Source organism: Aulonocara stuartgranti, assembly GCF_965226115.1.
Source record: "Aulonocara stuartgranti genome assembly, chromosome: 5".
NCBI lineage: Eukaryota > Metazoa > Chordata > Actinopteri > Cichliformes > Cichlidae > Aulonocara > Aulonocara stuartgranti.
The window spans coordinates 3,706,903-3,728,313 of NC_138943.1; the positions used below are offsets into that span (position 1 = coordinate 3,706,903).

General features: G+C 39.8%; 2 protein-coding genes and 1 long non-coding RNA gene across 4 annotated transcripts in view; 1 reads left to right on the plus strand and 2 right to left on the minus strand.

The window, feature by feature from the left end:
* Positions 1–19,199, plus strand: part of LOC309706110 (intermediate filament protein ON3-like) — a 114,720-nt gene extending 95,521 nt beyond the window's left edge. For both annotated transcript variants that reach the window (XM_082532345.1, XM_082532344.1), the window contains exons 4-13: positions 10,747–11,112; positions 14,566–14,774; positions 14,898–14,958; positions 15,424–15,519; positions 16,025–16,189; positions 16,782–16,907; positions 16,991–17,134; positions 17,262–17,338; positions 18,436–18,482; positions 18,640–19,199. In XM_082532345.1, the coding sequence (XP_082388471.1) occupies positions 10,801–11,112; positions 14,566–14,774; positions 14,898–14,958; positions 15,424–15,519; positions 16,025–16,189; positions 16,782–16,907; positions 16,991–17,134; positions 17,262–17,338; positions 18,436–18,482; positions 18,640–18,758 (1,356 nt within the window). In that variant the 5' untranslated portion in view covers positions 10,747–10,800 and the 3' untranslated portion in view covers positions 18,759–19,199. The remainder of the gene's footprint in view (positions 1–10,746; positions 11,113–14,565; positions 14,775–14,897; positions 14,959–15,423; positions 15,520–16,024; positions 16,190–16,781; positions 16,908–16,990; positions 17,135–17,261; positions 17,339–18,435; positions 18,483–18,639) is intronic.
* LOC309706120 (mast cell protease 1A-like) lies at positions 5,460–7,581 on the minus strand. Its single transcript, XM_082532364.1, has 5 exons — positions 6,741–7,581; positions 6,520–6,667; positions 6,305–6,440; positions 5,865–6,128; positions 5,460–5,776 (listed from the first exon to the last, which is right to left on the minus strand). The coding sequence occupies exons 1-5, from the start codon at positions 6,799–6,801 to the stop codon at positions 5,615–5,617; spliced, it is 771 nt and encodes a 256-aa protein (XP_082388490.1). The 5' UTR covers positions 6,802–7,581; the 3' UTR covers positions 5,460–5,614.
* On the minus strand, positions 16,820–20,038 carry LOC309706122. The gene is made up of 4 exons (XR_014276682.1): positions 19,603–20,038; positions 17,265–17,315; positions 17,075–17,169; positions 16,820–16,874 (listed from the first exon to the last, which is right to left on the minus strand). It is a non-coding gene; the product is annotated as an uncharacterized lncRNA (long non-coding RNA).
* Between the last annotated feature and the right edge of the window lie 1,373 nt (positions 20,039–21,411).

The window sequence follows — 21,411 nt, forward strand, 5'->3', positions numbered from 1 at the left end:
GGGAGGGGCGGGGCCATCTGCTGCGACCAGTTGGGGTGAGAGAAGGAAGACAGGATAAAGACATGCTGTGGAAGAGAGACAGAGGTTAATAACAGATATGATTCAATGCAGAGAGGTCTGTTAACACATAGTGAGTGAGAAAGGTGACTGGAAAGGAAAAACTCAATGCATCATGGGAATCCCCCGGCAGCCTACGTCTATTGCAGCATAACTAAGGGAGGATTCAGGGTCACCTGGTCCAGCCCTAACTATATGCTTTAGCAAAAAGGAAAGTTTGAAGCCTAATCTTGAAAGTAGAGATAGTGTCTGTCTCCCGAATCCAAACTGGAAGCTGGTTCCACAGAAGAGGGGCCTGAAAACTGAAGGCTCTGCCTCCCATTCTACTTTTAAATACTCTAGGAACAACAAGTAGGCCTGCAGAGCGAGAGCGAAGTGCTCTAATAGGGTGATATGGTACTACAAGGTCATTAAGATAAGATGGGGCCTGATTATTTAAGACCTTGTATGTGAGGAGCAGGATTTTGAAGTCAATTCTGGATTTAACAGGAAGCCAATGATTACAGCCAAATTATTCTGCAGATCATCAGAATGAAAAGTTATTGCCCATGTTTGCATAGCCTCTTTAAAAATATGCTTTCATGACATTATTGTGTGTTGACTGGTGGTCAGGGCTATGCAGACTGACAAACGGGACATTGAATGTCAGCTCTCGGATGGGGAGGGAGCCTGAGATTGTCTGAATTGTCTTTCTGTTCTATAGCAAATGCAGACAAAATGTTTTAGACAGCAAATAAGTTAGTGCTCTAAAATATGATGGTTTGCTTAGAGGACACCAGGAAGGATGAGTCCTCTGTCACAGATGGTTGGTCAGGGAAGATGGTCACCTGCATGTTCAAGGTCATTGCATCTCCAACCCACATCCACTGCCACTGTACTTAAGGGAAATTGGGACAATGTTAAAAACTTTCTTCTGTAATTACATTTGCAATTATATCTTAAATCGGAGACTTTGTTTTGCTGTAAGATTACAACAATGATGGCAATATAATTGCTTGTTGTTCAGCAGAACGGTGTCCAGTATGTTGGCTGATATACTTTTTTGCATTTGAAAATAAAAGTTGGGCTGATTACATGAAGTTTATTTAATTGTTTTTTTTTTAATTGCATACAGTGTAATATTAATATAAGTGTTGTTTTAAATGCACTTTAGAACAGCACGCATCATGTAGCAGTTGCTGTTGTAATGCAGTGTAGCGCCGCATGGTGGCGCCTCCGGTCTCATAACTGGTGTGTCACCCCTGTTTTTGTTCTTCTTTGTATCATCTCTGTAATGGATTCTTCCGTGTGTATGCGGACTAGTGGGCTCTCAAGTAACGTGTGGTAGAGGTAGCACTCTTATTTTTGATATTCTAAATAAATGAGTACTAGTGAAAAGTTAGAAGCTGTTGCTCATTCGCTATCCACCTGCACACCTCTGCAGCTGGCTTCATCTCCACCGGATCGGGGTCTGGATGCAGGGCCTCCCTGCTGCTGCCGGACCTGGGGTAGTCTGCTTGTCTCCACCCAAGGAAAAAGGGTAACATCTCCTGGGTCTAGGCACCATCACCTCTCTGGAGGTGCGGTATAGAGCATGTTTGGGGGGCGGGGCTGTGGCTCCCCACGCCTTCTAGCAGATCGTTACATGGAGAAACCTTTTGTATGCACACAGGTGCACACATGGGTGCGCACAGACACAAACTATATCTTTCTTGGCTGCTCCCTCAAAGCCCATTGTGCGCTGTCGGTCTTACATGCTACAAAATAACATTGAATATTTAGTATTAAATGTTAGTTAGTTATCTAGGTTATTGCTGTGGTGTCGTGCAAGGACGTTAGCGTGTTGCCCAGCTTTCATCACACTCATTAATTATATGGGCCTAAGTTTGAGTGCATACACTCATGAAGTGTTTGGTAACTTCAGATCCCTGCAACAAGCCCAGGTCCAGTTTACTGAAGGATGGGTACAGGACCTTGAAATCTTCAGAGTAGAACATAAGACCGTCGTCTGTACAAAGGTAAGTTTACCAGTCACAAAAATTGTCTTCAGAAATACCCATTAGAAAACCGTGGAATGATGTTCTGTGAAAATATCATGAAATATATCCATCATATCATAGGATATTAAAATAGGGAGAAATGGAATGAAAAGGAATGCAGGACTTTTCGTGACTGTTTGATATCGGTCTACCTCTTAACCGATCAAATCTGTGGTAGCAGTTTTAAACTCGGTATGACCCAGGTTGATAGAGGGTGCCCAGTTTGGATCGCATTCCAGCATTTTGTTGGCTAGTTTACCTACAAAACACAACCAACATTAGCCCGCAAAGCCACAGTAAATAAAGCAGCATAGCGCAACAAATTAGGTTCAAATCATGCGACCGGCTATGGCAGTTAATAATTCAACCGCTTCTTGCCATTCTAGCTCACCACTTGTACCTACAATCCTTTGCAGTTTTACTCTGGAAATGACGTCACATAAATAAATAATAATAACAAAGGTCAGTCAAATGGACCAATACGGTAAGGCCATAATGATGCACTTGGTAAATTAAATCCGTTGGGCATGTTTCTTGGCCTTCACACAATAATTCTGATGGCTAAAGAACTAAACGCTGTAAGTAAGCTTTACTCAATTTTTTCAGGCAACGAGTTTGTATAGTTTTTTTTAGTTCTGGGAACTCATTAGATTTTACAGTGTAGAACAGATACCACAATAGTTCTTATATAGACAGGAATCAGAGAAACTAACAGTAAACCCCTTTCCTGCAGTTTAGACACCAACGAAAGAATCGACCCAGACAACTTCTTAGCATAAGAATGGAAAATTTACTGAACTTAAGTGCAGAATAAAAATGCACAAAAACACTTTTTTAACCCAAATGATATCACAGTTACTTCAGCAAATCTAATTTTTAGATTAAATTATGGCCTTTGAAATTATATTAAGCAACGCAATATTAAGTTATCACCCTTTAGGGGTTAACCCACTGATACCTCATTCAAATGTACTGATTTTACGCAGTATGCTATGTAAATTGCTATGGCATGTGCCACCCTAAAATAATCTCTTGCCACCCGTAATGCCACTCGAGTTTTGCATATAAAAATGTTGTTTATCAAAATAAGCTAGCGTTTGATCCCCTTTGATCTAAGCTACAGTTAACAGAGAATATAATTTCTAAGCACAGGTTAAGCTCAGTTGGAGGAGCAGGCCGGCCTGCGCCTTTTTGATGCATGTCCCCCCCCTCTCTCTCCCCGCTTTCCTGTCATTCTCTACTGTCCCTAACAATCACATCACCAAAACCTAAACTGGAAAACACTAGAAATGACAAGACTTGTGCAGGTGGATGGAAAAAACTATGAAATACATGAATTCGCTAACTTGACCATGACCTGCATGAAATCCTGAAAAACAGTTAACCTGACCTCAGGGATGGATCACAGAAGACGTGACACTGACAAAGAGAAACACAGGGCTTAAATACATTGAGCGATAACGAGGGGAATGCTACACAGGAGGAGAGCACAGCTGGGAGTAATTTGACATGACAAGACCAAGAGGAAGCAAAACTCAATACAGTGACATAGGACACAGACTTTCAAAGTAAATCAGGAAACATAACAGACGTGGACTTGACTAGGGGAGACAGCAACCATGGAACACAGAAACAGAAACCAAAAGACAAGAAAAGATAAACAATGTCAAGTTGAAGGGAAGTTATGAACTATTTCTGAGAGACAAATAACACCAGGATCCTTTGTAGCTGACAGCTGGTAACTGTGCAGGGGCGGGTCTAGCTGGATGGATGACTTGACTGCTGTTATCTATTGCACTGCTAATTGCTGTCTGTCTAGTAGAACTGTTAAATGTAAGCTGTTTCTTTTAAGTCGGTGTGAATAAACTTTTGCTTTAACCCCCACAACCACTGTGGATGCACTGTGGCACAGACGTAGGTGATAAACTAGATGGGTGAGACATTCAAAGTAAAATTTTTATTTAGGTCGCACCTATCAAGATAAATATCACAAATGCTTCACAACCAAAATGTTAAAACATTCAAACTAGTGCTGGCAGTGTTAATCTCGTTAAATTACGTTAACGCCATAACCACATTAACGCGGCAAATCTCCGTTAGCGAGTTACTGCGGATCGCCCGGTGCGATCAGTACTGCTTAAGATGGCGGATCTGCGCCAGTCTTCGCTGGATCGTTGAGCTATCAGTCAACTTGTGCATCTGTAAACCTGAATCTTTAAAGCTTTTGTGATGATCTCACTAACCTGACCTTTTGTGTGTAGATCGTTTATGGAACCTGATTACGAGAGGAGTGGCAGAGGAGGAGGACTTGGAGCTTTTGTACAGAGAGTGTGGAGCACCTTTTCCCCTAACCCTGTTTCCCCACGGACCCTGGCGACCTGGACCCCTTTCCCCTGCACATTGTATATAGCCACTTGGTGATTGTGTTCACTGTAAATAAACGCACTGTCTTTCGCATAACAGAAAAACCTGGCCTGCGCCTGAGTCCCTTCCAAAATCCTTATCAAAATCGTTCAAACAAACAATTACTAAAAGCAAGTTTTAAAAGAGGCGTTTTTAGCTGCTTTTTGAAAGAGACCACCAATTTCACAGATCTCAGGTGCAGAGACAGAGACTTCCGGAACTGTTTATTTTCTGAACTTTTTTGGATCTCTCTCTGGCTATAGTTAAACCACAGGAACCACAGTTTCCAGTGTTCTCACAGTCACACTGAAACGAATGCTTTACAATTTTTTTTTTTTCATTTAAAACATTAAATGGCCAAGGATTTAACAGACATTTGTCATTTTCTGTCCACCACATATGAAAAAGAGACTTATGGTCTAACAGGACGAGTCCATCCATCCATTTTCTTTACTGTGTATGCAAGCAGGGTCTCAGCAGCCTGGAGCATTTCTCACATAATATTGTGTGAGAGGCAGGGTACACCCTCAACAGGCTGCCAGTGCATCAAAACATGGTGTAGGGTCTGTAACTTACAATATAAAGGATCTTGAGGCAACTGTTGTTGTAATTTGGTGCTGTATGAATAAAATTTAATTGAACTGAACTGAATGGTGCACTGGTAACCAAAGAAAAGACTCTCACAGAGGTAAAACAGGGAGACTACAAGCCACATGAGAGTTGCCAGTTTACAGTCACAAATTACTCGACGTGCATGTCTTAAAATTAAAAGTAGGTGAAATAAAACTGAGCACAGAAAAGCCCCAGAAGATTCTCACGGTGACATGACTATGTTAACCACTGCAGCACCGGCTCACAGGAAATTTCTGTGCAAACCAAACATCAGATATGAATGTGCTACAAAAACAAGTTTGTTTGTTTTTATCGCTAAAAAACATCAGTGAAACCAAACTAACTGAAAAAATGACACATGATTTGAAAGTAGCTTCATTATTTTTTATTTCTAATTTAAGAGCAAGCAGGAATATCTTTGCAATACAGGAGAGATATCTGAAGCTATTTTACATTTATCCTGCAGTTCACATACAGTATTATAATGCCAGATATTGCAGATTGCACATTGTTACAGTGTATACTTAGCATTGCTTTTTTTTCAGAATGTTTTTGATCCAGGAAAGGTGCTTTGATATATCTGTATAGACGTTGGGCCAATTTGGGTATTCACAATTTCTGTATATGTTGAAAGACACAACACCGACCGCTGTTCCATTGCACACCAGAGGGCCACCAGAATCACCCTGTAAGGAGGAAGACACTTGTTTTATTTATCTTCTATTTAACGCTACAAGTGAAGTGATACTTTCTTTAAAAGAACAGAGGACATACCTGGCAGAATCCATTCTTTGTGTCAGATCCTCCTGCACAGATAACACCTTTTGGAAGAGTAACTTTGGCTTTCAATTTTCTCTTACAGACCTTAAGGTCAATAAGAGGCACATCTACCCATCTCAGCACATCAACAGCTTTGCCATTGGTTTCTGTGAAACCCCATCCAGCCACCTGACACTTTACATTGTCTTTTGCTTTAATCTCCTTCCTTGCCAGTTGTATCGGTTTCACTTTCTTGTCCAGTTGAAGTTTCCTCGAGAGCTAGAAGAAGCAACAAAGGAAAAGAATAAAAGGACTGATAGAAACCAACTCGGTACATTTCTGATCTTATATCAAGTCTTTGGTGAAGTACCAAGTGGAGTTGTTGAAAGCAGTGATGCATTTGACCTGTTTTTGATTGTGACTGTAATGATTCACATTCAAAGATATTTACTTACTTTGAGGAGCATGATGTCATTACCAGACTCAGCTTTGTCATATTGTGGGTGCTTGCATGTCTTTACACTGTATCTCATTTTGTTGTTATTAACCTTCTTCAGGTTGTGGGTTCCAATTACAACCTCCATAGGAGAACTGAGCGAGTGAATATTAAGCAGGTGTTAGCTGGGTTTTTTGAGAAAAACAAATAAAAGTTCACAGCTTGTTCACTTACTTTTTGTAACAATGTGCAGCCGTGAGCACAAAGTCTTCACTGACAAGAAATCCTCCACATACGTGTTTTCCATTGATCTGCACAGAAGCCATATACTGCATTGAGTTCTGTGGGACATTTTTGCCATTTATGATTTCACTTCCATGCCCTGCAAGAGTGAGAGGAAAAAAGTTAATGTAGGATTTTTTCAATAGATAAGTAATTACATTTTGCAATCTTACCATTTTGTCCAAGACATGTTAGAAGATAGAGAAACATAAGATCGTGCACAGCATGCATCATCTTTTCAGCCTTTCGTCTTTGAGGTGTTGAGTCAGACCCTGATATTCAGACTGTGGTTTTCATCTGCTTGCCCTTGACTTCTTACTTATATCGTTTCTGCATGAGTGCAACCTTTAAAAGGATCGCTATGATGAGCCTGTGCGGTCAGTCAAACTGTGAGGCATCACAGACCATACTAATGTTTCAGTAAATACAACGCCTGTGGTTGTGCTGCCTGGAAAGAGCATGTTATGAGGCGCTTGTGACATTTTTTTCCTCCTGCATCTATTGAGTGTTTTTCGTTTAAATGCCTCTCCAGGCTTTCAAACTGAAAAACTTAAACCTTTAGCCTGTTTGTGGGTTGCTATCACGGCAACGATAAACCCAATGCTAGATGAGTAGATGATGAGTAAGAAAAGCCACACACACAAGCTTTAGGTTTGACTCTTTGCTCTCTTGCAGTTTCTTACAGCTTCTGTTCTGATAAAACGCTTAAAGTCATTGAATCAGTCAACAATATAAACAAACAACAATGCTTATTTATTTCAGTAAGTAATCTGCATGTTGAAAAGGGCAATGAGGCAGTGATCTTATTGGCTGTTGGTTCGAAGACTTTCTTGTTTATGAAATGTGAAAATGAAGTCGGGTATTTGTAAATAATTTTCAGATAAAAAGAACACATAAGGAAGTTGGAATACTGTGGAATAGAGTAATATATGATGCATGAAAGTAGCATTTACCAAAAAGAATTGCAGTCAAACATTCTTAACCAGTCTGTTATTATTATGTACTAGTATCAATGTGAAAAATGTAGATGCTGATTTGGACATTTTTTATGTTTATAGGGATTTTTTTTAAATCAGTGTAACTATCTACATGTTCAATAAGCTCATTTGTCTTTTAAAGCAATGTAAAAAAGAAAAAATCTGCATTGTCCTTTTTGCATGCTTTTTGGACAAAACATGGGAAACAAAAGCTAAATTAATAAGGGTGTAACTGTAAACATTACAAAAGGTGAGAGCAGCATTTAAAATGAAACTCTGAGCAAACACAACCACACAGAATGACTCAGCATGATCATAATCAGATCACAATCTGATTGGTGTTTTCTGATAAGTGAGGTTGTGGAAATAAGAACTTTGTCAAAGGGGATGGGCATGTAGAGGTTTTGCTATTGACTGTTCTCTCTTGTGTTCTCTCTTCATGCATACCACCAGATATGTAGCCACATCAAATGAATTTAAGGTGACTGTGAAGGATGTTTAAAAAAAACAGAACAAAGAAATGTTCTTTGGTGCAGAGCGCCATGATGCAACACTTAAACCGAATCTAAACCACAGTTTCCAGCAGTAGCGTTAAGGGTTTTGTCGTGAGCTTGCCTGTATCCTCTCAACACAGCCTGGAGCTTGTCAAACTTAGAGTCTAGCATGTTTTTTAGGGTTTTTGCACAGGTGCATTGTGGATACACCTCTGGCCTCGTGAAAAACTGTCAGGAAACCATGATGCTAAACACAGACAGCATTAAAAGCAGATGTAACCACCACAATTTTCTGAAATCTTGTTTTGACATTTCAAGATTAAAAAAAATTCGGTCTGCTCAACTTGTCAGTCACAAGTCATTAGCCAATGAGCTTAACACTGACAATCCTCCTTTCTTAAACATCGCATGATGAAATTTAGAAAATAAACTTAATGTTTTATTCAGTGTGACCACAAAGAAGTGACTGAGCCTATCAGCTAAACAGGAAAGTGTCGGGTACATCTGTGTGGCAGGCACAGGAGGACCCAAGGCATTAACTAAAGGACTGAGCTTTATGGCTGTTACTTAGAAACTCAAAAATCAATCCAAGACGCTCACCTGCAGAGGCCAACAGTGAGATCAAGTAATCCGGAAGCCAACCAGCTTGCCAGTGACTGAAATAGAGGAACTCTGGAGGCTGGCGTTGGGAGAAGAAACAGGACTTTTCTGGAGACTGGCGAAGAAGTGGGAGGAGACAATGGTTTGACAGAGGGCTGGCATCAGCAGTAACGGTGACCTTCTGGAGGCAAGGCTGGAGGTGAACAAAACAGGTGGCAGGATGCGACACCAGCCGTGGTGACAGTGACTGAATCACTCTGGACACACAAACTGACAGGGTTGGCCAGCAACTAAGCTGGAGTCCTACCTTTAGCCAGGCAGAAGGCCGGCATCGTTGGGGGTTGGGGCAACTGTCTGGAAGTCAGCAGCAACGGCAAAATCGATGGGACTTTATTTTTCCAGCCTGTAAGCTGCTTAGATCATAATAACCTGTGTTTAGCTTACAGAATGTTTTATTTATTCTATCTGTGAGGCCAGAGGGCTGAACAAGATGCCGCTGGTTCTGCCTCACTGCTTTGAAATCAGTTAAAATCTGTGCATTTGTGGAAACAGAGCTAGCATAAGCAAGTATCCAAGTAACCTTATGTAACTTCTGTGATCATGTTAACAAATTAGGTTTTTCTTACCAACCACTTTGGCTAAAATGTGTGACACAGAGGAGTTAGAGTGGCATATGAAAAGGTCAGCCGGTCGTCCTGTGCTTCCTTTTCTCTTTCTTCTCATCTCTCAGCTGCTCACAGCAAATGGTTGGCCCTCCCTGATCCAGGATCTGCTGCAGGTTTCTTCTTGTTAAAAGTGTTTTTCCTTCCCACTGTCACCAGGTGCTGACAGAAGATTGTTTCATTGTTTAGGTGTCTTTTCTTATAAAGGTTCAGGGCTTTTACGTTCCAATATCCTGTTTTTGTGATGTGGTACTACATAAAAGTGAATGGAAATGAATTCCAGGCTCCACTATTTTCAGGTTAATATCTATGAGAAAACTTGGTTGACCGAACATACAAACTTTACCCAGTTTTTCTGCCAACTCGCCACATTAATTTTTCCATTGATATTTTAATTTCACTTTCAGATATTGACTACAAACGTTTTTTTTCTGTGAATTTTAGGTGTTTTCTTCATGAGATATTTCTACTTTCACAAAAGGTTCAGTTCTAAAAATATCCCTCCAGCACTCCTGTCTGTCTGCTAATAGTTTATACTTTGATAATAAGTACTGATGTAATAATGTTATAGAGGTCCTCAGCCAGGAAGCATCGCAGCAAAGTGAAGATGCCCATGCACGGTGCAGCAAGATGCATGAGGCTACCATCCTTTCTGCTTGTCTTTCTGTAAAAGTCACCACGTCTCGCTTATATTGAGCAGGTTTAGAAGACCACAGAACACAGCAATGTACTTCAGTGTTGCTCTATGTTCCAACCGATGACCTCTTTCTATGTCTGAAATGTGACTTGACAAACCACTGACACCACAGTTTCAACAGCCGAGTTAACGTTCCCACCAGTTATGAAACTAGAACAAACAGCTGTCTAAATTATTTTTAATAAATCTCATAATTGACCCAAATTATATATTTAATTTGAAGTAGTAAGTCACAGAAGAAAACTGCATTAGAGATCAACACTTTAACACGTATAACTGGCTTGCTGCATTAGCAATGTTTGGGCCACTGAAACTATGGAAACACCAACATGTTCTCAGGTCAGTTAACCTTCTCGAGGCAATAAAGTGAGAAAAAAAGTAGGAAAACTGACACAAAAACATGAAGATTGACCTTTTGTCTTCAGTGTGTCACGTCAGCAAAAGGGGAAGTTCACAATTTGTCCAAAGTCTCGTCTCCTCTTTAGATTGTTAAAATGCTGTAAACTAAGAGTTTTTTGGCCTTAAATTGTAAACACTGGATATATTACACCACAGCTCTGTTGCGTCCCTGCTTCTCTCCTCCTCTTCTGGCTCCACCCTGGGGAGGTTTAAATGGTCATGAGACACCTGAGACACCTTACTGTGTTCAGACATCCTGCACTCACCTGTTTCACTTCTCTTTCTGCTTCTGTCGTCCATTTTCTGCTCAGTCCAATTCAAATTTCATCATCTCTCTCTGTCATCTCCAGCCAATCCAAACATTTATCAGCTGTTTTTCATCTAATCCTCCATCTCGCTTCATCATGAGTCTGAGTCGTACCAAGCGAATCAGCTCCAGTAACTCAGTTCGGAGCAGCAGCGGCTCCAGGAGGCTGAGTGGTTTCGGTCCAGTTCAGGGAGGTTTCAGTGGCATCTCCCTCAGCAGCAGCTCTCTGTATGCGGGCACCAACGGGCATCACCACGGCCTGGGGGCTCCGCTGGCATCCCTGTCCGTCAACAAGAGCCTGCTGGCTCCTCTTAACCTGGAGATCGATCCAAACCTGTCCATGAGCCGAGCCCACGAGAAGGAGCAGATCAAGAGCCTCAACAACCGCTTTGCAACCTTCATAGATAAGGTAAAGAGACCTCTGCTGAGGCTGGTTCAGAAATTATTACTAAGTATTTTGATAATTTATGAAGAAAATATACATTATAGTTTTCAAAGTTTTATCATTCCTCTTATCTAAACATCACACAGCTGTAAAGTATAAAAATGCATCTTTATGTTTAGATTACTTCAGAGTGGTACTACTACGAGGACTAAAAAGCTCGAGCAGCTTCAGCTGTAACTTCTTCAGTTTGAATGAAAAACTGACTCAATGTAAAAGGAAATTAAGCTACTGTTTTATTCCAATTTCAAACTAATTATCTACAGCAAGTTCAGTTTACACTTGTTTTTCATGCAGCAGAGGAACATAACACTGTCTAGCTCAAAGAACTGTTATAAAGATATAAAGTGTTCAGCCAGGTTCCGCATTAGTTGCGTATATTTTACAATTTTATATTTCATTCAAGTTTTTAAATGACATTTATTTTTCATTTTGTGTATTTGTGACTCATCCCTTTTCTCACCACCAATATTGTGCATTTATTTCCATTAATTTGTAGTATTAGAATTTTTTAAGCCTTTTCTTATTTATTGTGTTCAGTCTAAAGTTCAGATCAGTCTCTTCTTCTTGCTGTTTAGTTTTGTCCAAATTTACAGGAGAACATTTATAGGAGATGGTTAAACATTATTGGGCTGGCAGCAGTAATCACTTACACATTTTTTTTTAAAAAATACATTTGTGGAAAAGCTGTTTTAAGGTTGCATCATCGTGGCTTTTGCAGCTATTTGTAAAATTCTTGTTTATGAACAATGCAGATGAACTTTGACATGCCCAGGATATCAAGATTGTGCATTTATGAGTCTGTGGATTTATTAGACATGTTATGAAAAAGCTGCAGTCTTGTTGGCTAATTGAAAGTAGAAATAACATTATCGTGGGCAGCATATATATAGGACCCTAAGTTTCTATTCTAAGTGTTATGAAAAAGCAAATAGGGGAGTAAATGTGAATGAGAAGATGCCTTGTTGAAGTTCCTGAAGGACACAGGCTGCACACATTTCCCACAGAAGGAGCAATCGGCCCTGTGATAACACTGGACATCGATACCCTACTTAGGGAACATCTCTGCTTTCTCACGGAGTAGGTAACACTTTCACAATAGAGGCTTTGTTGGCTTCTCACATCAGCGGAGATTCACTTCAGGCGTACAGAAACAGAGAGCTGAGCTGGACGGAAGCCCGTTTGTCCAAATGTGCAAAATAAACCTCCTGTTTTTTTGAGCTATGTGAATGTTGACATAGTTTCCCAAAGAGAATGTTTATCAGAAAGGTTGTTAACAATCTTTGATATTCTCTGATGTCCTGTACCTCTATTACTTTTGTGCACATTTAAAGAAATGTACAGAGAACTTTATGCCCAAAAATATGCAAATATTTTTGTGAAGATTCAATTAGTGAATAAAACATATTAATAATAAGAATTTTTATTCAGTTCAATGAAGACATCAATAACAATGACATCAATGACAAATCTAAGGTAATGATTTAATACCTCTTGAAGTAGCTAAAAGTGTGTAAATTGTAGCTAAAAAACTAAAAGATCACCAAAACATCTTCATTTTAAATGCTTTTGGAGTTTATTTGATATTTTGTGTGTGCAGTTCTGCAGAGCTGTAAAATAAAACCAGACAGTCTATCCACCGAATAAGACCAAATATTGTGAATGTTCATAGAAAACATTTGGAAACACCGTCCATTCGTCTCCGTAAATGAGATGGCTTATGTGACTTCCCCCACACAAAGAGTCTTTGTTCTTAGAGACCTTCTGTTGCAGAAGCTCACGAGAATCAACCTGGCTTTTAAAAGATGTCTAGCCCAGTTTTCCCCTCTTTGTTCATTTATCCAAGATTGGATTTCTGCTTAACCTGGGATTAAAATCTGGATGTTGTAAAATGACCCCCTTACAGATGAGGACAATTACTAAAATGCAAAGTTGAGTGAATTGATAAATAAACAGACCTTGCAGTGACAACTATAATCCAATCCTACTTAGGAGGAACTGTTTAAATTAAACATTAGTGAGCTGCTTCTCTCATGCAGAGAAGTAATTAGTGAAATGCATCAGGAAGACAACGTCTCACTTGTTGTAAGACAATGACTCCAGTTAAAGCTGCACGTCAGTGAACATCAAAGTTGGAGTTAAACATCTGAGATTAAATGGTCATTTACTGCATGAATGTATGGCACTGGGATGCTGGATATTCAAGCTATCTGTCCCATTTCCGTCCCATTGAGTTCAATTTGTAACCTGATAGATCAGACTAGACACGGTATGGTTGTGTCTCAGAGGGAGGTTATTCTGTCATGAACAGAACACGGGCTTTGTGTTGGAAGGTATAATAGGCGCTGGATGTACCTGGCTGCAGGTAAGAAACACGAGCCGGGCAAGTACAGGGCTGGAATATATTCAGGTGTTGACACTGAGCTCGAGCTGGTTATCTGCTGGAGCTATGGCATTCCTCTGTGCCTTATTCTGGAGCTGCTGCTGATGATTGCAGTCTTTAATGGTTAAACAGATGGTTATTTTCTTAATAACAATAAGCAGTTAGTTGAAAATCTAAAGAGATTCAATGTAGAAGCAGAAATTATTTAAGAAAAAAGCAAAAACTCTATTTATTAACTGAAAGCATTTTTCTGAAGATTGTGAAAAACGAGGAGAAAAACAAGAATTTATTGTCAGCAAAAACAACAGTGTCGTAATACAGCAATGAGGCAATACATTACAAAAGAGCAATGAGCCATACAATCCACCTATGTGCTGTAATAGCCATTTTCCAAATGTTAAGAAACACTGGGGGTAATAGTGACTTTAAAAGAGTTTAAATTCAATGATCAGTGCAGAGTTCTGCCATCTATGAAGAAAGGTGGCTTACGTATGAACATAGAAGTTGTAGCAGTTGTAGTTTGGCCACTGCACCAAAATTAACTGGACTAAAAGTTGGATTTTGGAAGAGAAGCCACCAATGCTTTCTGGACTGTTGGCTGCTGCCATGCTGTTTTGTTTTTTGTTTATTTGTTTATTTGTTGTTGTTTTTTTTGGGGGGGGGGGCAGAAGTGACCCAAATTGGTCGAGAGGGTGGAGTGCTACTGGTCTATTTAACCAAAAGGAATCAACGGCACAGACATATGGGTCCAGTTCAGAGACTGTAATTAGAGGATAGCTGGTGCCCGTCTTGGAGTAATGAAAGCTCCACTAATAAGATGCCCACTGGAAGACCTGACTGAATCGACCCAAATGACATAATGACATAGCTCTAGACTTTCCAAGAGTTGTTATGTTGATAAACATCTTATAATAGAGTCACTTTTGTTTTCTAGCTGTTCCTTCAATCCTGATGATCAGAAACAAAAAGTGCATTATGACAAACCTTCACCGTGTCTTTGAAAATGCTAAATGATCTCGGTCTTCTTCCCTCACCAGGTACGGTATCTGGAGCAGCAGAATAAGATGCTTGAGACAAAACTGGAGCTGCTGCAGGGTCAGGGGGTCAGCCGATCCAATGTGGAACCCCTGTTTGAGGCCTACATGGCAGGTCTGAGGCGCCAGATGGACCTGGTCAACAATGACAAAACTAAGCTGGATGGGGAGCTGAGAAACATGCAGGGTCTGGTAGAGGACTACAAGCACAAGTAAAAAATGACACTTTAGAGTTTTCAGCTCAGGTGTACGACCTGCATGGCGGAGAACCTACACAGATATACACAGGTGTATGTTTTATTGTAATAAAATACCCTGTTCTCTCCCTGTCACAGATATGAAGATGAAATTAACAAGAGAAACAACCTGGAGAACGACTTTGTTATCTTAAAAAAGGTTGGCATATAGACACATCCGTTCATGTTCATTCATACAGGTGTGGCGAGTAATACAAGCCCCTCTATTGTCCTTCCTCATTGTCCAGATTTTCTCTCCTGTATTCTCACACGCAGAATCCATAAATAATTTAGCAACTTTCCTGTGCAGCTGTGCGAGCAGCATCTTGTGTCATTTCTTAGACATTACAGTAATCTCAGCAAAGATTTCTGACTTCATACTATAAGTTTCCCAATTTTTCTGGCTCCAACTTTGGGTCTCAAATTGCTCTTTAAAAGAAGTCAAAATACATTATTTTGGTGTCTGCACACATACCTTCAAAGTTTTCTTAATCTGAATAAACAAAATCCTGCTCATTGTTCTTCCTGATGACTCAAACAGGAGTATTTCCTCCAAGTGCAGGGGATTTTTGAACACAAAAATCAGTGTCTTTTAATCAGTTGTGTGTTTCCCTGTGTGTTTTAGGATGTAGATTCAGCCTATTTGGTCAAGGCTGATCTGGAGGATAAAGTCGGAGCTTTGACTGATGAAATAAACTTCCTGCGTAACGCGTATGAGGAGGTAAACAAAGGTCCTCATGCTTGGCATAATCCTGGATTTGCACACTCTTCCTTTCTGGTTTCCAGTTGTTTCTCGGATAAAGCTACAATTTCCACTTTGTTCATTGTTCTGTTTTATATCATGACTCACTGGAGAGTCAACTTCAAAACACTGTCTGCCTTTGAAATGCTTTTTATGCCAACCTGCGGAAACATTTGTTGTTGTCAACTGACTTCTCTAGAGATCTTCATAATAAATTAAATTAAATTAATAAAAATAAAACACACTAAGTCACCAGAGAGATTTTCAGACCACTGAAGTATCACTGAAACAGGCCCAGACATGCAGTGTGTTTGTGTGTTAACATTGTGATTCCATATGCTGAGCATATTAGCAACACGTAAAATATTTTTATCATCTTTTTTCCCATGGGGTGGCACAAGTGCAGGAAGATGCATGAGACAATAGTTGATCTTGCGGGTTTTTATACTGACTGCTTTTCTTTGATTTCCCTCAACTTGACCAGGAGCTGCGTGAGCTGCAGGCGAGCATTAAAGATACTTCAGTTGTGGTGCAGATGGACAACAGCCGCAGTCTGAACATGGAGCAGATCGTAGCTGAGGTCAAATCTCAGTATGAGGAGATTGCAGCCCGCAGTCGAGAGGAAGCAGAGGCCTGGTACAAGAATAAGGTAAAGGAGAGAAAACAGGATGATCCCTGGACCAAAGGAGTGACGCTAACAACACAAGCGCTTTACAGTCACTTATTTAAGCGGTTGTCAGAGTTCCCCTGCATAAACATGTGTCCTGTCACGCTCCAGTTCTAGATTTTGAACTGTACAAAAGTAGCTTTTCCAGGACTCAAAGTAACTGTTTTAGCTCTTCTCCCTTTAAGACAACTTTCTCCTGACTGGCTGCCCCACACAAAGCTTCTGTGTCTGAGATGAAAACATCAGTAGCATTAGCTCACTGACATCCTGCAGAACCGATGGTTGAAAATAGTCTGAAACCATGTATCCAATTCAAGATGGAAAGGCGGGGTACACCCAGAGAGGTCATCAGTCTATTGCGGGCTAACACAAAAAAGAGACAATTCACACCTGTGTCTTTGGACACAGTACCTGGACAGAACCCACACACGCACAGGAAAAACAGGCAAACATCACACAGAAAGGTCCCAGGCATAATCTTCAGTGCTAACACTGCACGTCCACGATTCCCTCCTTTACATGAAATAATTTTCTTTTGCGGTCCTCGTACCATTCACAGCTATTCTATTTGCAGTTTGACCAAATGTCAGTCCAGGCCAGCCAGTTTGGGGACGAGCTTCGCATCGTGAAGGGAGACATCGCCGAGATCAACCGACTGATCAGCCGCCTGCAGAGCGAGATAGAAGCGGTCAAAGCACAGGTACACATGGAAGCAACATTAAACTCAGAAAAATGCATTTCAGGTCCCTCATGGATGATCTCTTGTTCCCTTCCTCTCTTCAGCGTGCCAGTCTGGAGAACCAGCTGGCTGAGGCGGAGGAGCGTGGAGAGCTTGCTGTGAAAGAAGCCAAAGCTCGGATCAGAGACCTGGAGGAAGCTCTGCAGAGATCCAAACAGGATATGGCTCGACAGCTCCGGGAGTATCAGGTGAGTCAGGAGAAGACATGGATGGAAAATATAAACTATAAGTAGAAACAAAGGATAGACAAGAAAACATAGAACATAAGTGAAATGAAATTATGTGAAGTGAAACTGATTCTGTCTTCACCTGCAGGACCTGATGAACTTGAAACTGGCTCTGGACATTGAGATCGCCACCTACAGGAAGCTGCTGGAAGGAGAGGAGGACAGGTGGTTATGGTTATTCCATTCAGACTCTACCACTGCAGAGAGTTCACCAGAATATACATCCTTCCAATCCAATAAGAATAAATTGCAAGGGGCTTATGTACAATGTTACTTGCATAATCTTATGTTTGCTGACTCTGACTAAATGTAAACTACTTCATAAACCATTTCTTTATTTATGCATACTCATGGATGGAGTATGCATGGATGTGTGTATCCTTGAGCCTGACTTTCACCATTATGACCATCATTAGGGTAATTTTAGTTCGATGCTTGGTTTACTGGAATGAGATTGGCAGCGACATACCGGCACTGAGACTAAGAGTGATTAAATTAAAAATTGATATTATGGATACAAATATTCATATGATAATTTTGTAAATTAAACAGCTTCACAAAAATGTGACGTCGCTGTAGATGAGTGAATGAAGCAGTGGAGCTAAATTCTTTTTGGATTTTTTTATATACTCTGTTTTTGTTCCTGCGCCCAAATTTCCCCTCAGAAAACCTCTGAATACAAAGAAAATGTTGCAATAAATAACATTTTTTAATTTGTCGGTGTGCCACAATAATAATAATGTAGTTTAAATCTTAAATTAATAATTAGAAACAGTGGAAACAGACAAGGATCTGATTCCAATGGAAAGTTTTTTGTATTGCTAACAACTAGTTCCTGTTTGTCTTTATTGTGTGAATGCTGTAAGGTTCAGCTCTTTCTGCTAATGCCAGATAAACCTTTGTGGTGCTCATGACTTTTATACTTTTTGCTGATAAGCCATTTTGCAGCTCTTTGTTTCCCAGATGAAGCCGGAGATTTATCATGATTTATTCATCCACCCATTTTCTTCTGCGTATCTAATTCAAGGTCAACAGGGCTATCATACCCCACAGAGAGCGATAATAGAGACATCAGTGAGAACTACACCAGGATGAAATGAAACAGAATTTAGGTTAATGTTAGGGTAGAGTGCCCTCTACGGGTGGGAATCTGACACCACATGGTTACAGCCCAGGATGGAACAGAAGAGTTAAAGAGTCCACAAAAGTAGAAATATAAATAACCTCTTTTTCTTTTCTTTGTTTCTTTTTTGCCTCTGCAGACTTGGACAACAGTCTATCCTCAACATCCAGCCCATCTCCAACTACAGTAAGTGTCACACACTAAGGCAGTTTAGTGTATGAATACGAATGTTTTTATATGACTAAGCCCTTGATGCTCTGGACTGAGAGGTTACATTAATAAAGACAGAGAATTTGTATTTTATGAAATTCTGTTTTACACATCTTCATGTGTTTTTCTTCAGGTTTCTCTTCAAGTACTAAAAGCACTAATGGCTACCAAAGTGCCTCCAGCTCTCCTGCCCCGAAGCTGCTGATAAAGACAATTGAGACCAGAGATAACAGCAGATACAGCATTCACTGAGAGCACACTCACTGGTCCGCTCTGATTTCTAAAAGCTGTCTCTAAATGTGTGAGGGGCTCCACGGGACATTTCATTACTTTACTTAGAATAATGGAAACACAAATGATGTAAATGACAAAACCGAGTGGGAGTAGTGCTGGGGTTTGTTGTTAGTTTCTAATACTGTTAAGGATTTAAATGTGTTTAGTTTAGTGTGCTGAGTAGTCTAGCTTTAATCATATGGGGTTTTGATAACCACTGTGGTAGAGTGCTGTGTTATTTACTGTCTAATATCTACTGAGATCATAAGGTCATACGACTATTGGAGTTTAGAGTTTAGGATAGCTGGTTATAAAGAGATTTTTTTTATGCTACTATAAAGAACATTAACTTTCTTTATTTACAGAAGTAGTTTAGTTTGAGGGGGCTAAGTTACTCTTTCGTTGCTTTTAAAAATAAAGTGATCATAAACAAAAATGTTCGTGAGTTTTTATTCTTTCCTGTTTCTGAAACTTCTGTAAAAGCAAAAAAAAAAAATTCAAAGTATAACAAACACCATGCTAATCATGCATCACATTTGATTTATTTATATTGATGTCTCTGTCGCGTTGCTACACACAGACTCAGCATTTCAGAGGACCCACAAAAATGTGCTATTTTTATACAGTCAGCCCCATCTTCCCCTTTTTCAATGTAATTAAGCATCACTGTTACAAAAGACCAAACAATATTACAGCATGAGCATGCACTAGCAGTTAAAATGAATATACCCAGAGTTAACAATATACAGTATCTGAAAATACCAGAGCCCCTGCTGAGGTTAGAGGTTTGTCCCATGGCAAAGTAAAACAAACAACTACATACCTTTCAATCCATCCATCAAGCTTCATCCAGTTTAGGGTCGCTACTTCTAGCAGTTAAAAGTTTGATTCAAAGTAATAGAAGGAAGTTCTGCCACAATACGTATTTTAAACACGCCTGTAGACGTCACTATTTTATTACTACATTCAATTTAATATAAATGTTATCCAACACATTAAAAATGCATAGTTAGAATCACAAAAAAGCCACCCATAAGTCAAAATTTCCGGTTATTACAAGGGCTACGTTTTTGACTGTTTTACAATCTTTCCAATATTTTCAGTCCTACATTAAACTTCCGGGGGCGTGGAATGGAACGCAAAAACGTTTTCTATTTTCTATTCCGTATTTAGTAGCTTTGCTCGTGTTCAATTAAATACCAAAAATTAGTGATGGGTCCAGCAGCACTGACCCACCAGCGCATGTATCAAGCTCACAGAGCGAAACCTGTATCGGTGCGTGTGTCGCTTTAAGAAAAAGTCACGTGATCGATACAGCTGCTGTATCGCTCATTGCCAACGCACTAAACTGTGTTTAAAAGGTACCACATCTGCATCTGTCAACGGAATGAGTCACCACCAAAAAACAAACAAAATTACTCTCGCAAAGAAACAGATAATACACATCTCTCCATAAAAAATGGAGCCCAAAAGAAAAAGAAAAGTTTCTGCTGTGTGGGATCATTTCAATCTTTTAACTGCAAAGAAGGTAACTGTCTGTCTTTGTTTCAGTGTAATCTATCAGAATAGGAAAAACAGCAATGTGACCTGCAGTGTAAAGTATTTATTTCATTTTATGCAGGTTAAATGTCGCATCTGTTCTGCGGAGCTTTCTTACACAAACAAAAGCACCTCCTCAATGTTTAGGCATTACAGAGCCAAACATGAAAATGAGGAGACAAACACACCGAGAATAACACAGGTAGGCCTATATAGACATTGAGCAGCATTATCATCATTTTTTTTCATAAATATATGTTTTATTATTTTTGAAATCAAGCATCTAGGAAGACTGTTTTTGACCAGGCAGTCCTGAATTTTTTTATTTATTTTTTTTATAAAAGACAATCCCTTAGTATTGTGGAGAGTGTTGGAGAGAAACATTCCAAGATCAGAGGATCCTTTAACGTACTGGGGAAATAGGAAGACATCTTATCCGAACCTTTTCCACCTGGGTTTACAGTTTTTGTGTACCCCAGCTCCATCTGAGCCCTATGAGCTGAGGAAATGGTGTCCAAAAACGCAATGGACTGAATGCAAAAACATTGGATGAACTTGTTTTTCTGAATAGAAATTTATAATAAACTCTGAGTCAAATACATTTAAATGGGTAATGTTACATTCACAATACCTTCATTTTAATTTTCACTTAATGTCATTCACAATATATTTTAAAGATGTCTACAATATTTGCAATGTAAAAAATATAAAATGATTCCATGGAAAGTACAATACCTCACAGTGTATACAAGTATGACTAGGTCATTGAATCAGTGCCTGTTGTGAGTCTCAAGTAAGTTGCCTGCAATGATACTTAAAGTCCAGCAGGTGACAGTATGGAGCAAAACAGCAACACTGTGTCGACACAGTATCGATACAGTTTGGGGAATGTGCTGAAACGCTTCACGAGGCCTCATCTACCCATCACTACCAATAATCAAAATTTAAAATAAATTAACTGAACATTAATTTGCTGAAAGCAAAGAGCCAGAGCGTCTGCTGAGCACGAGCTTTCTGCTGAGCACGAGCTTTCAGCTTGTGACAGGGGGTTGGGCGAACAGCTCAGGACCGACGCTCCCCTCGCCTCTGATTG

What these genes read in the sequence shown, in the direction of transcription:
- LOC309706120 (XM_082532364.1), bottom strand. Translation starts at nt 6,801, where the DNA reads ATGATGCATGCTGTGCACGATCTTATGTTTCTCTATCTTCTAACATGT. An exon ending in GCTGCACATTGTTACAAAAA is followed by an intron (nt 6,441 to 6,519) that starts GTAAGTGAACAA and finishes TCACTCGCTCAG; the next exon opens with TTCTCCTATGGAGGTTGTAA. An exon ending in CAAAGAATGGATTCTGCCAG is followed by an intron (nt 5,777 to 5,864) that starts GTATGTCCTCTG and finishes TCCTCCTTACAG; the next exon opens with GGTGATTCTGGTGGCCCTCT.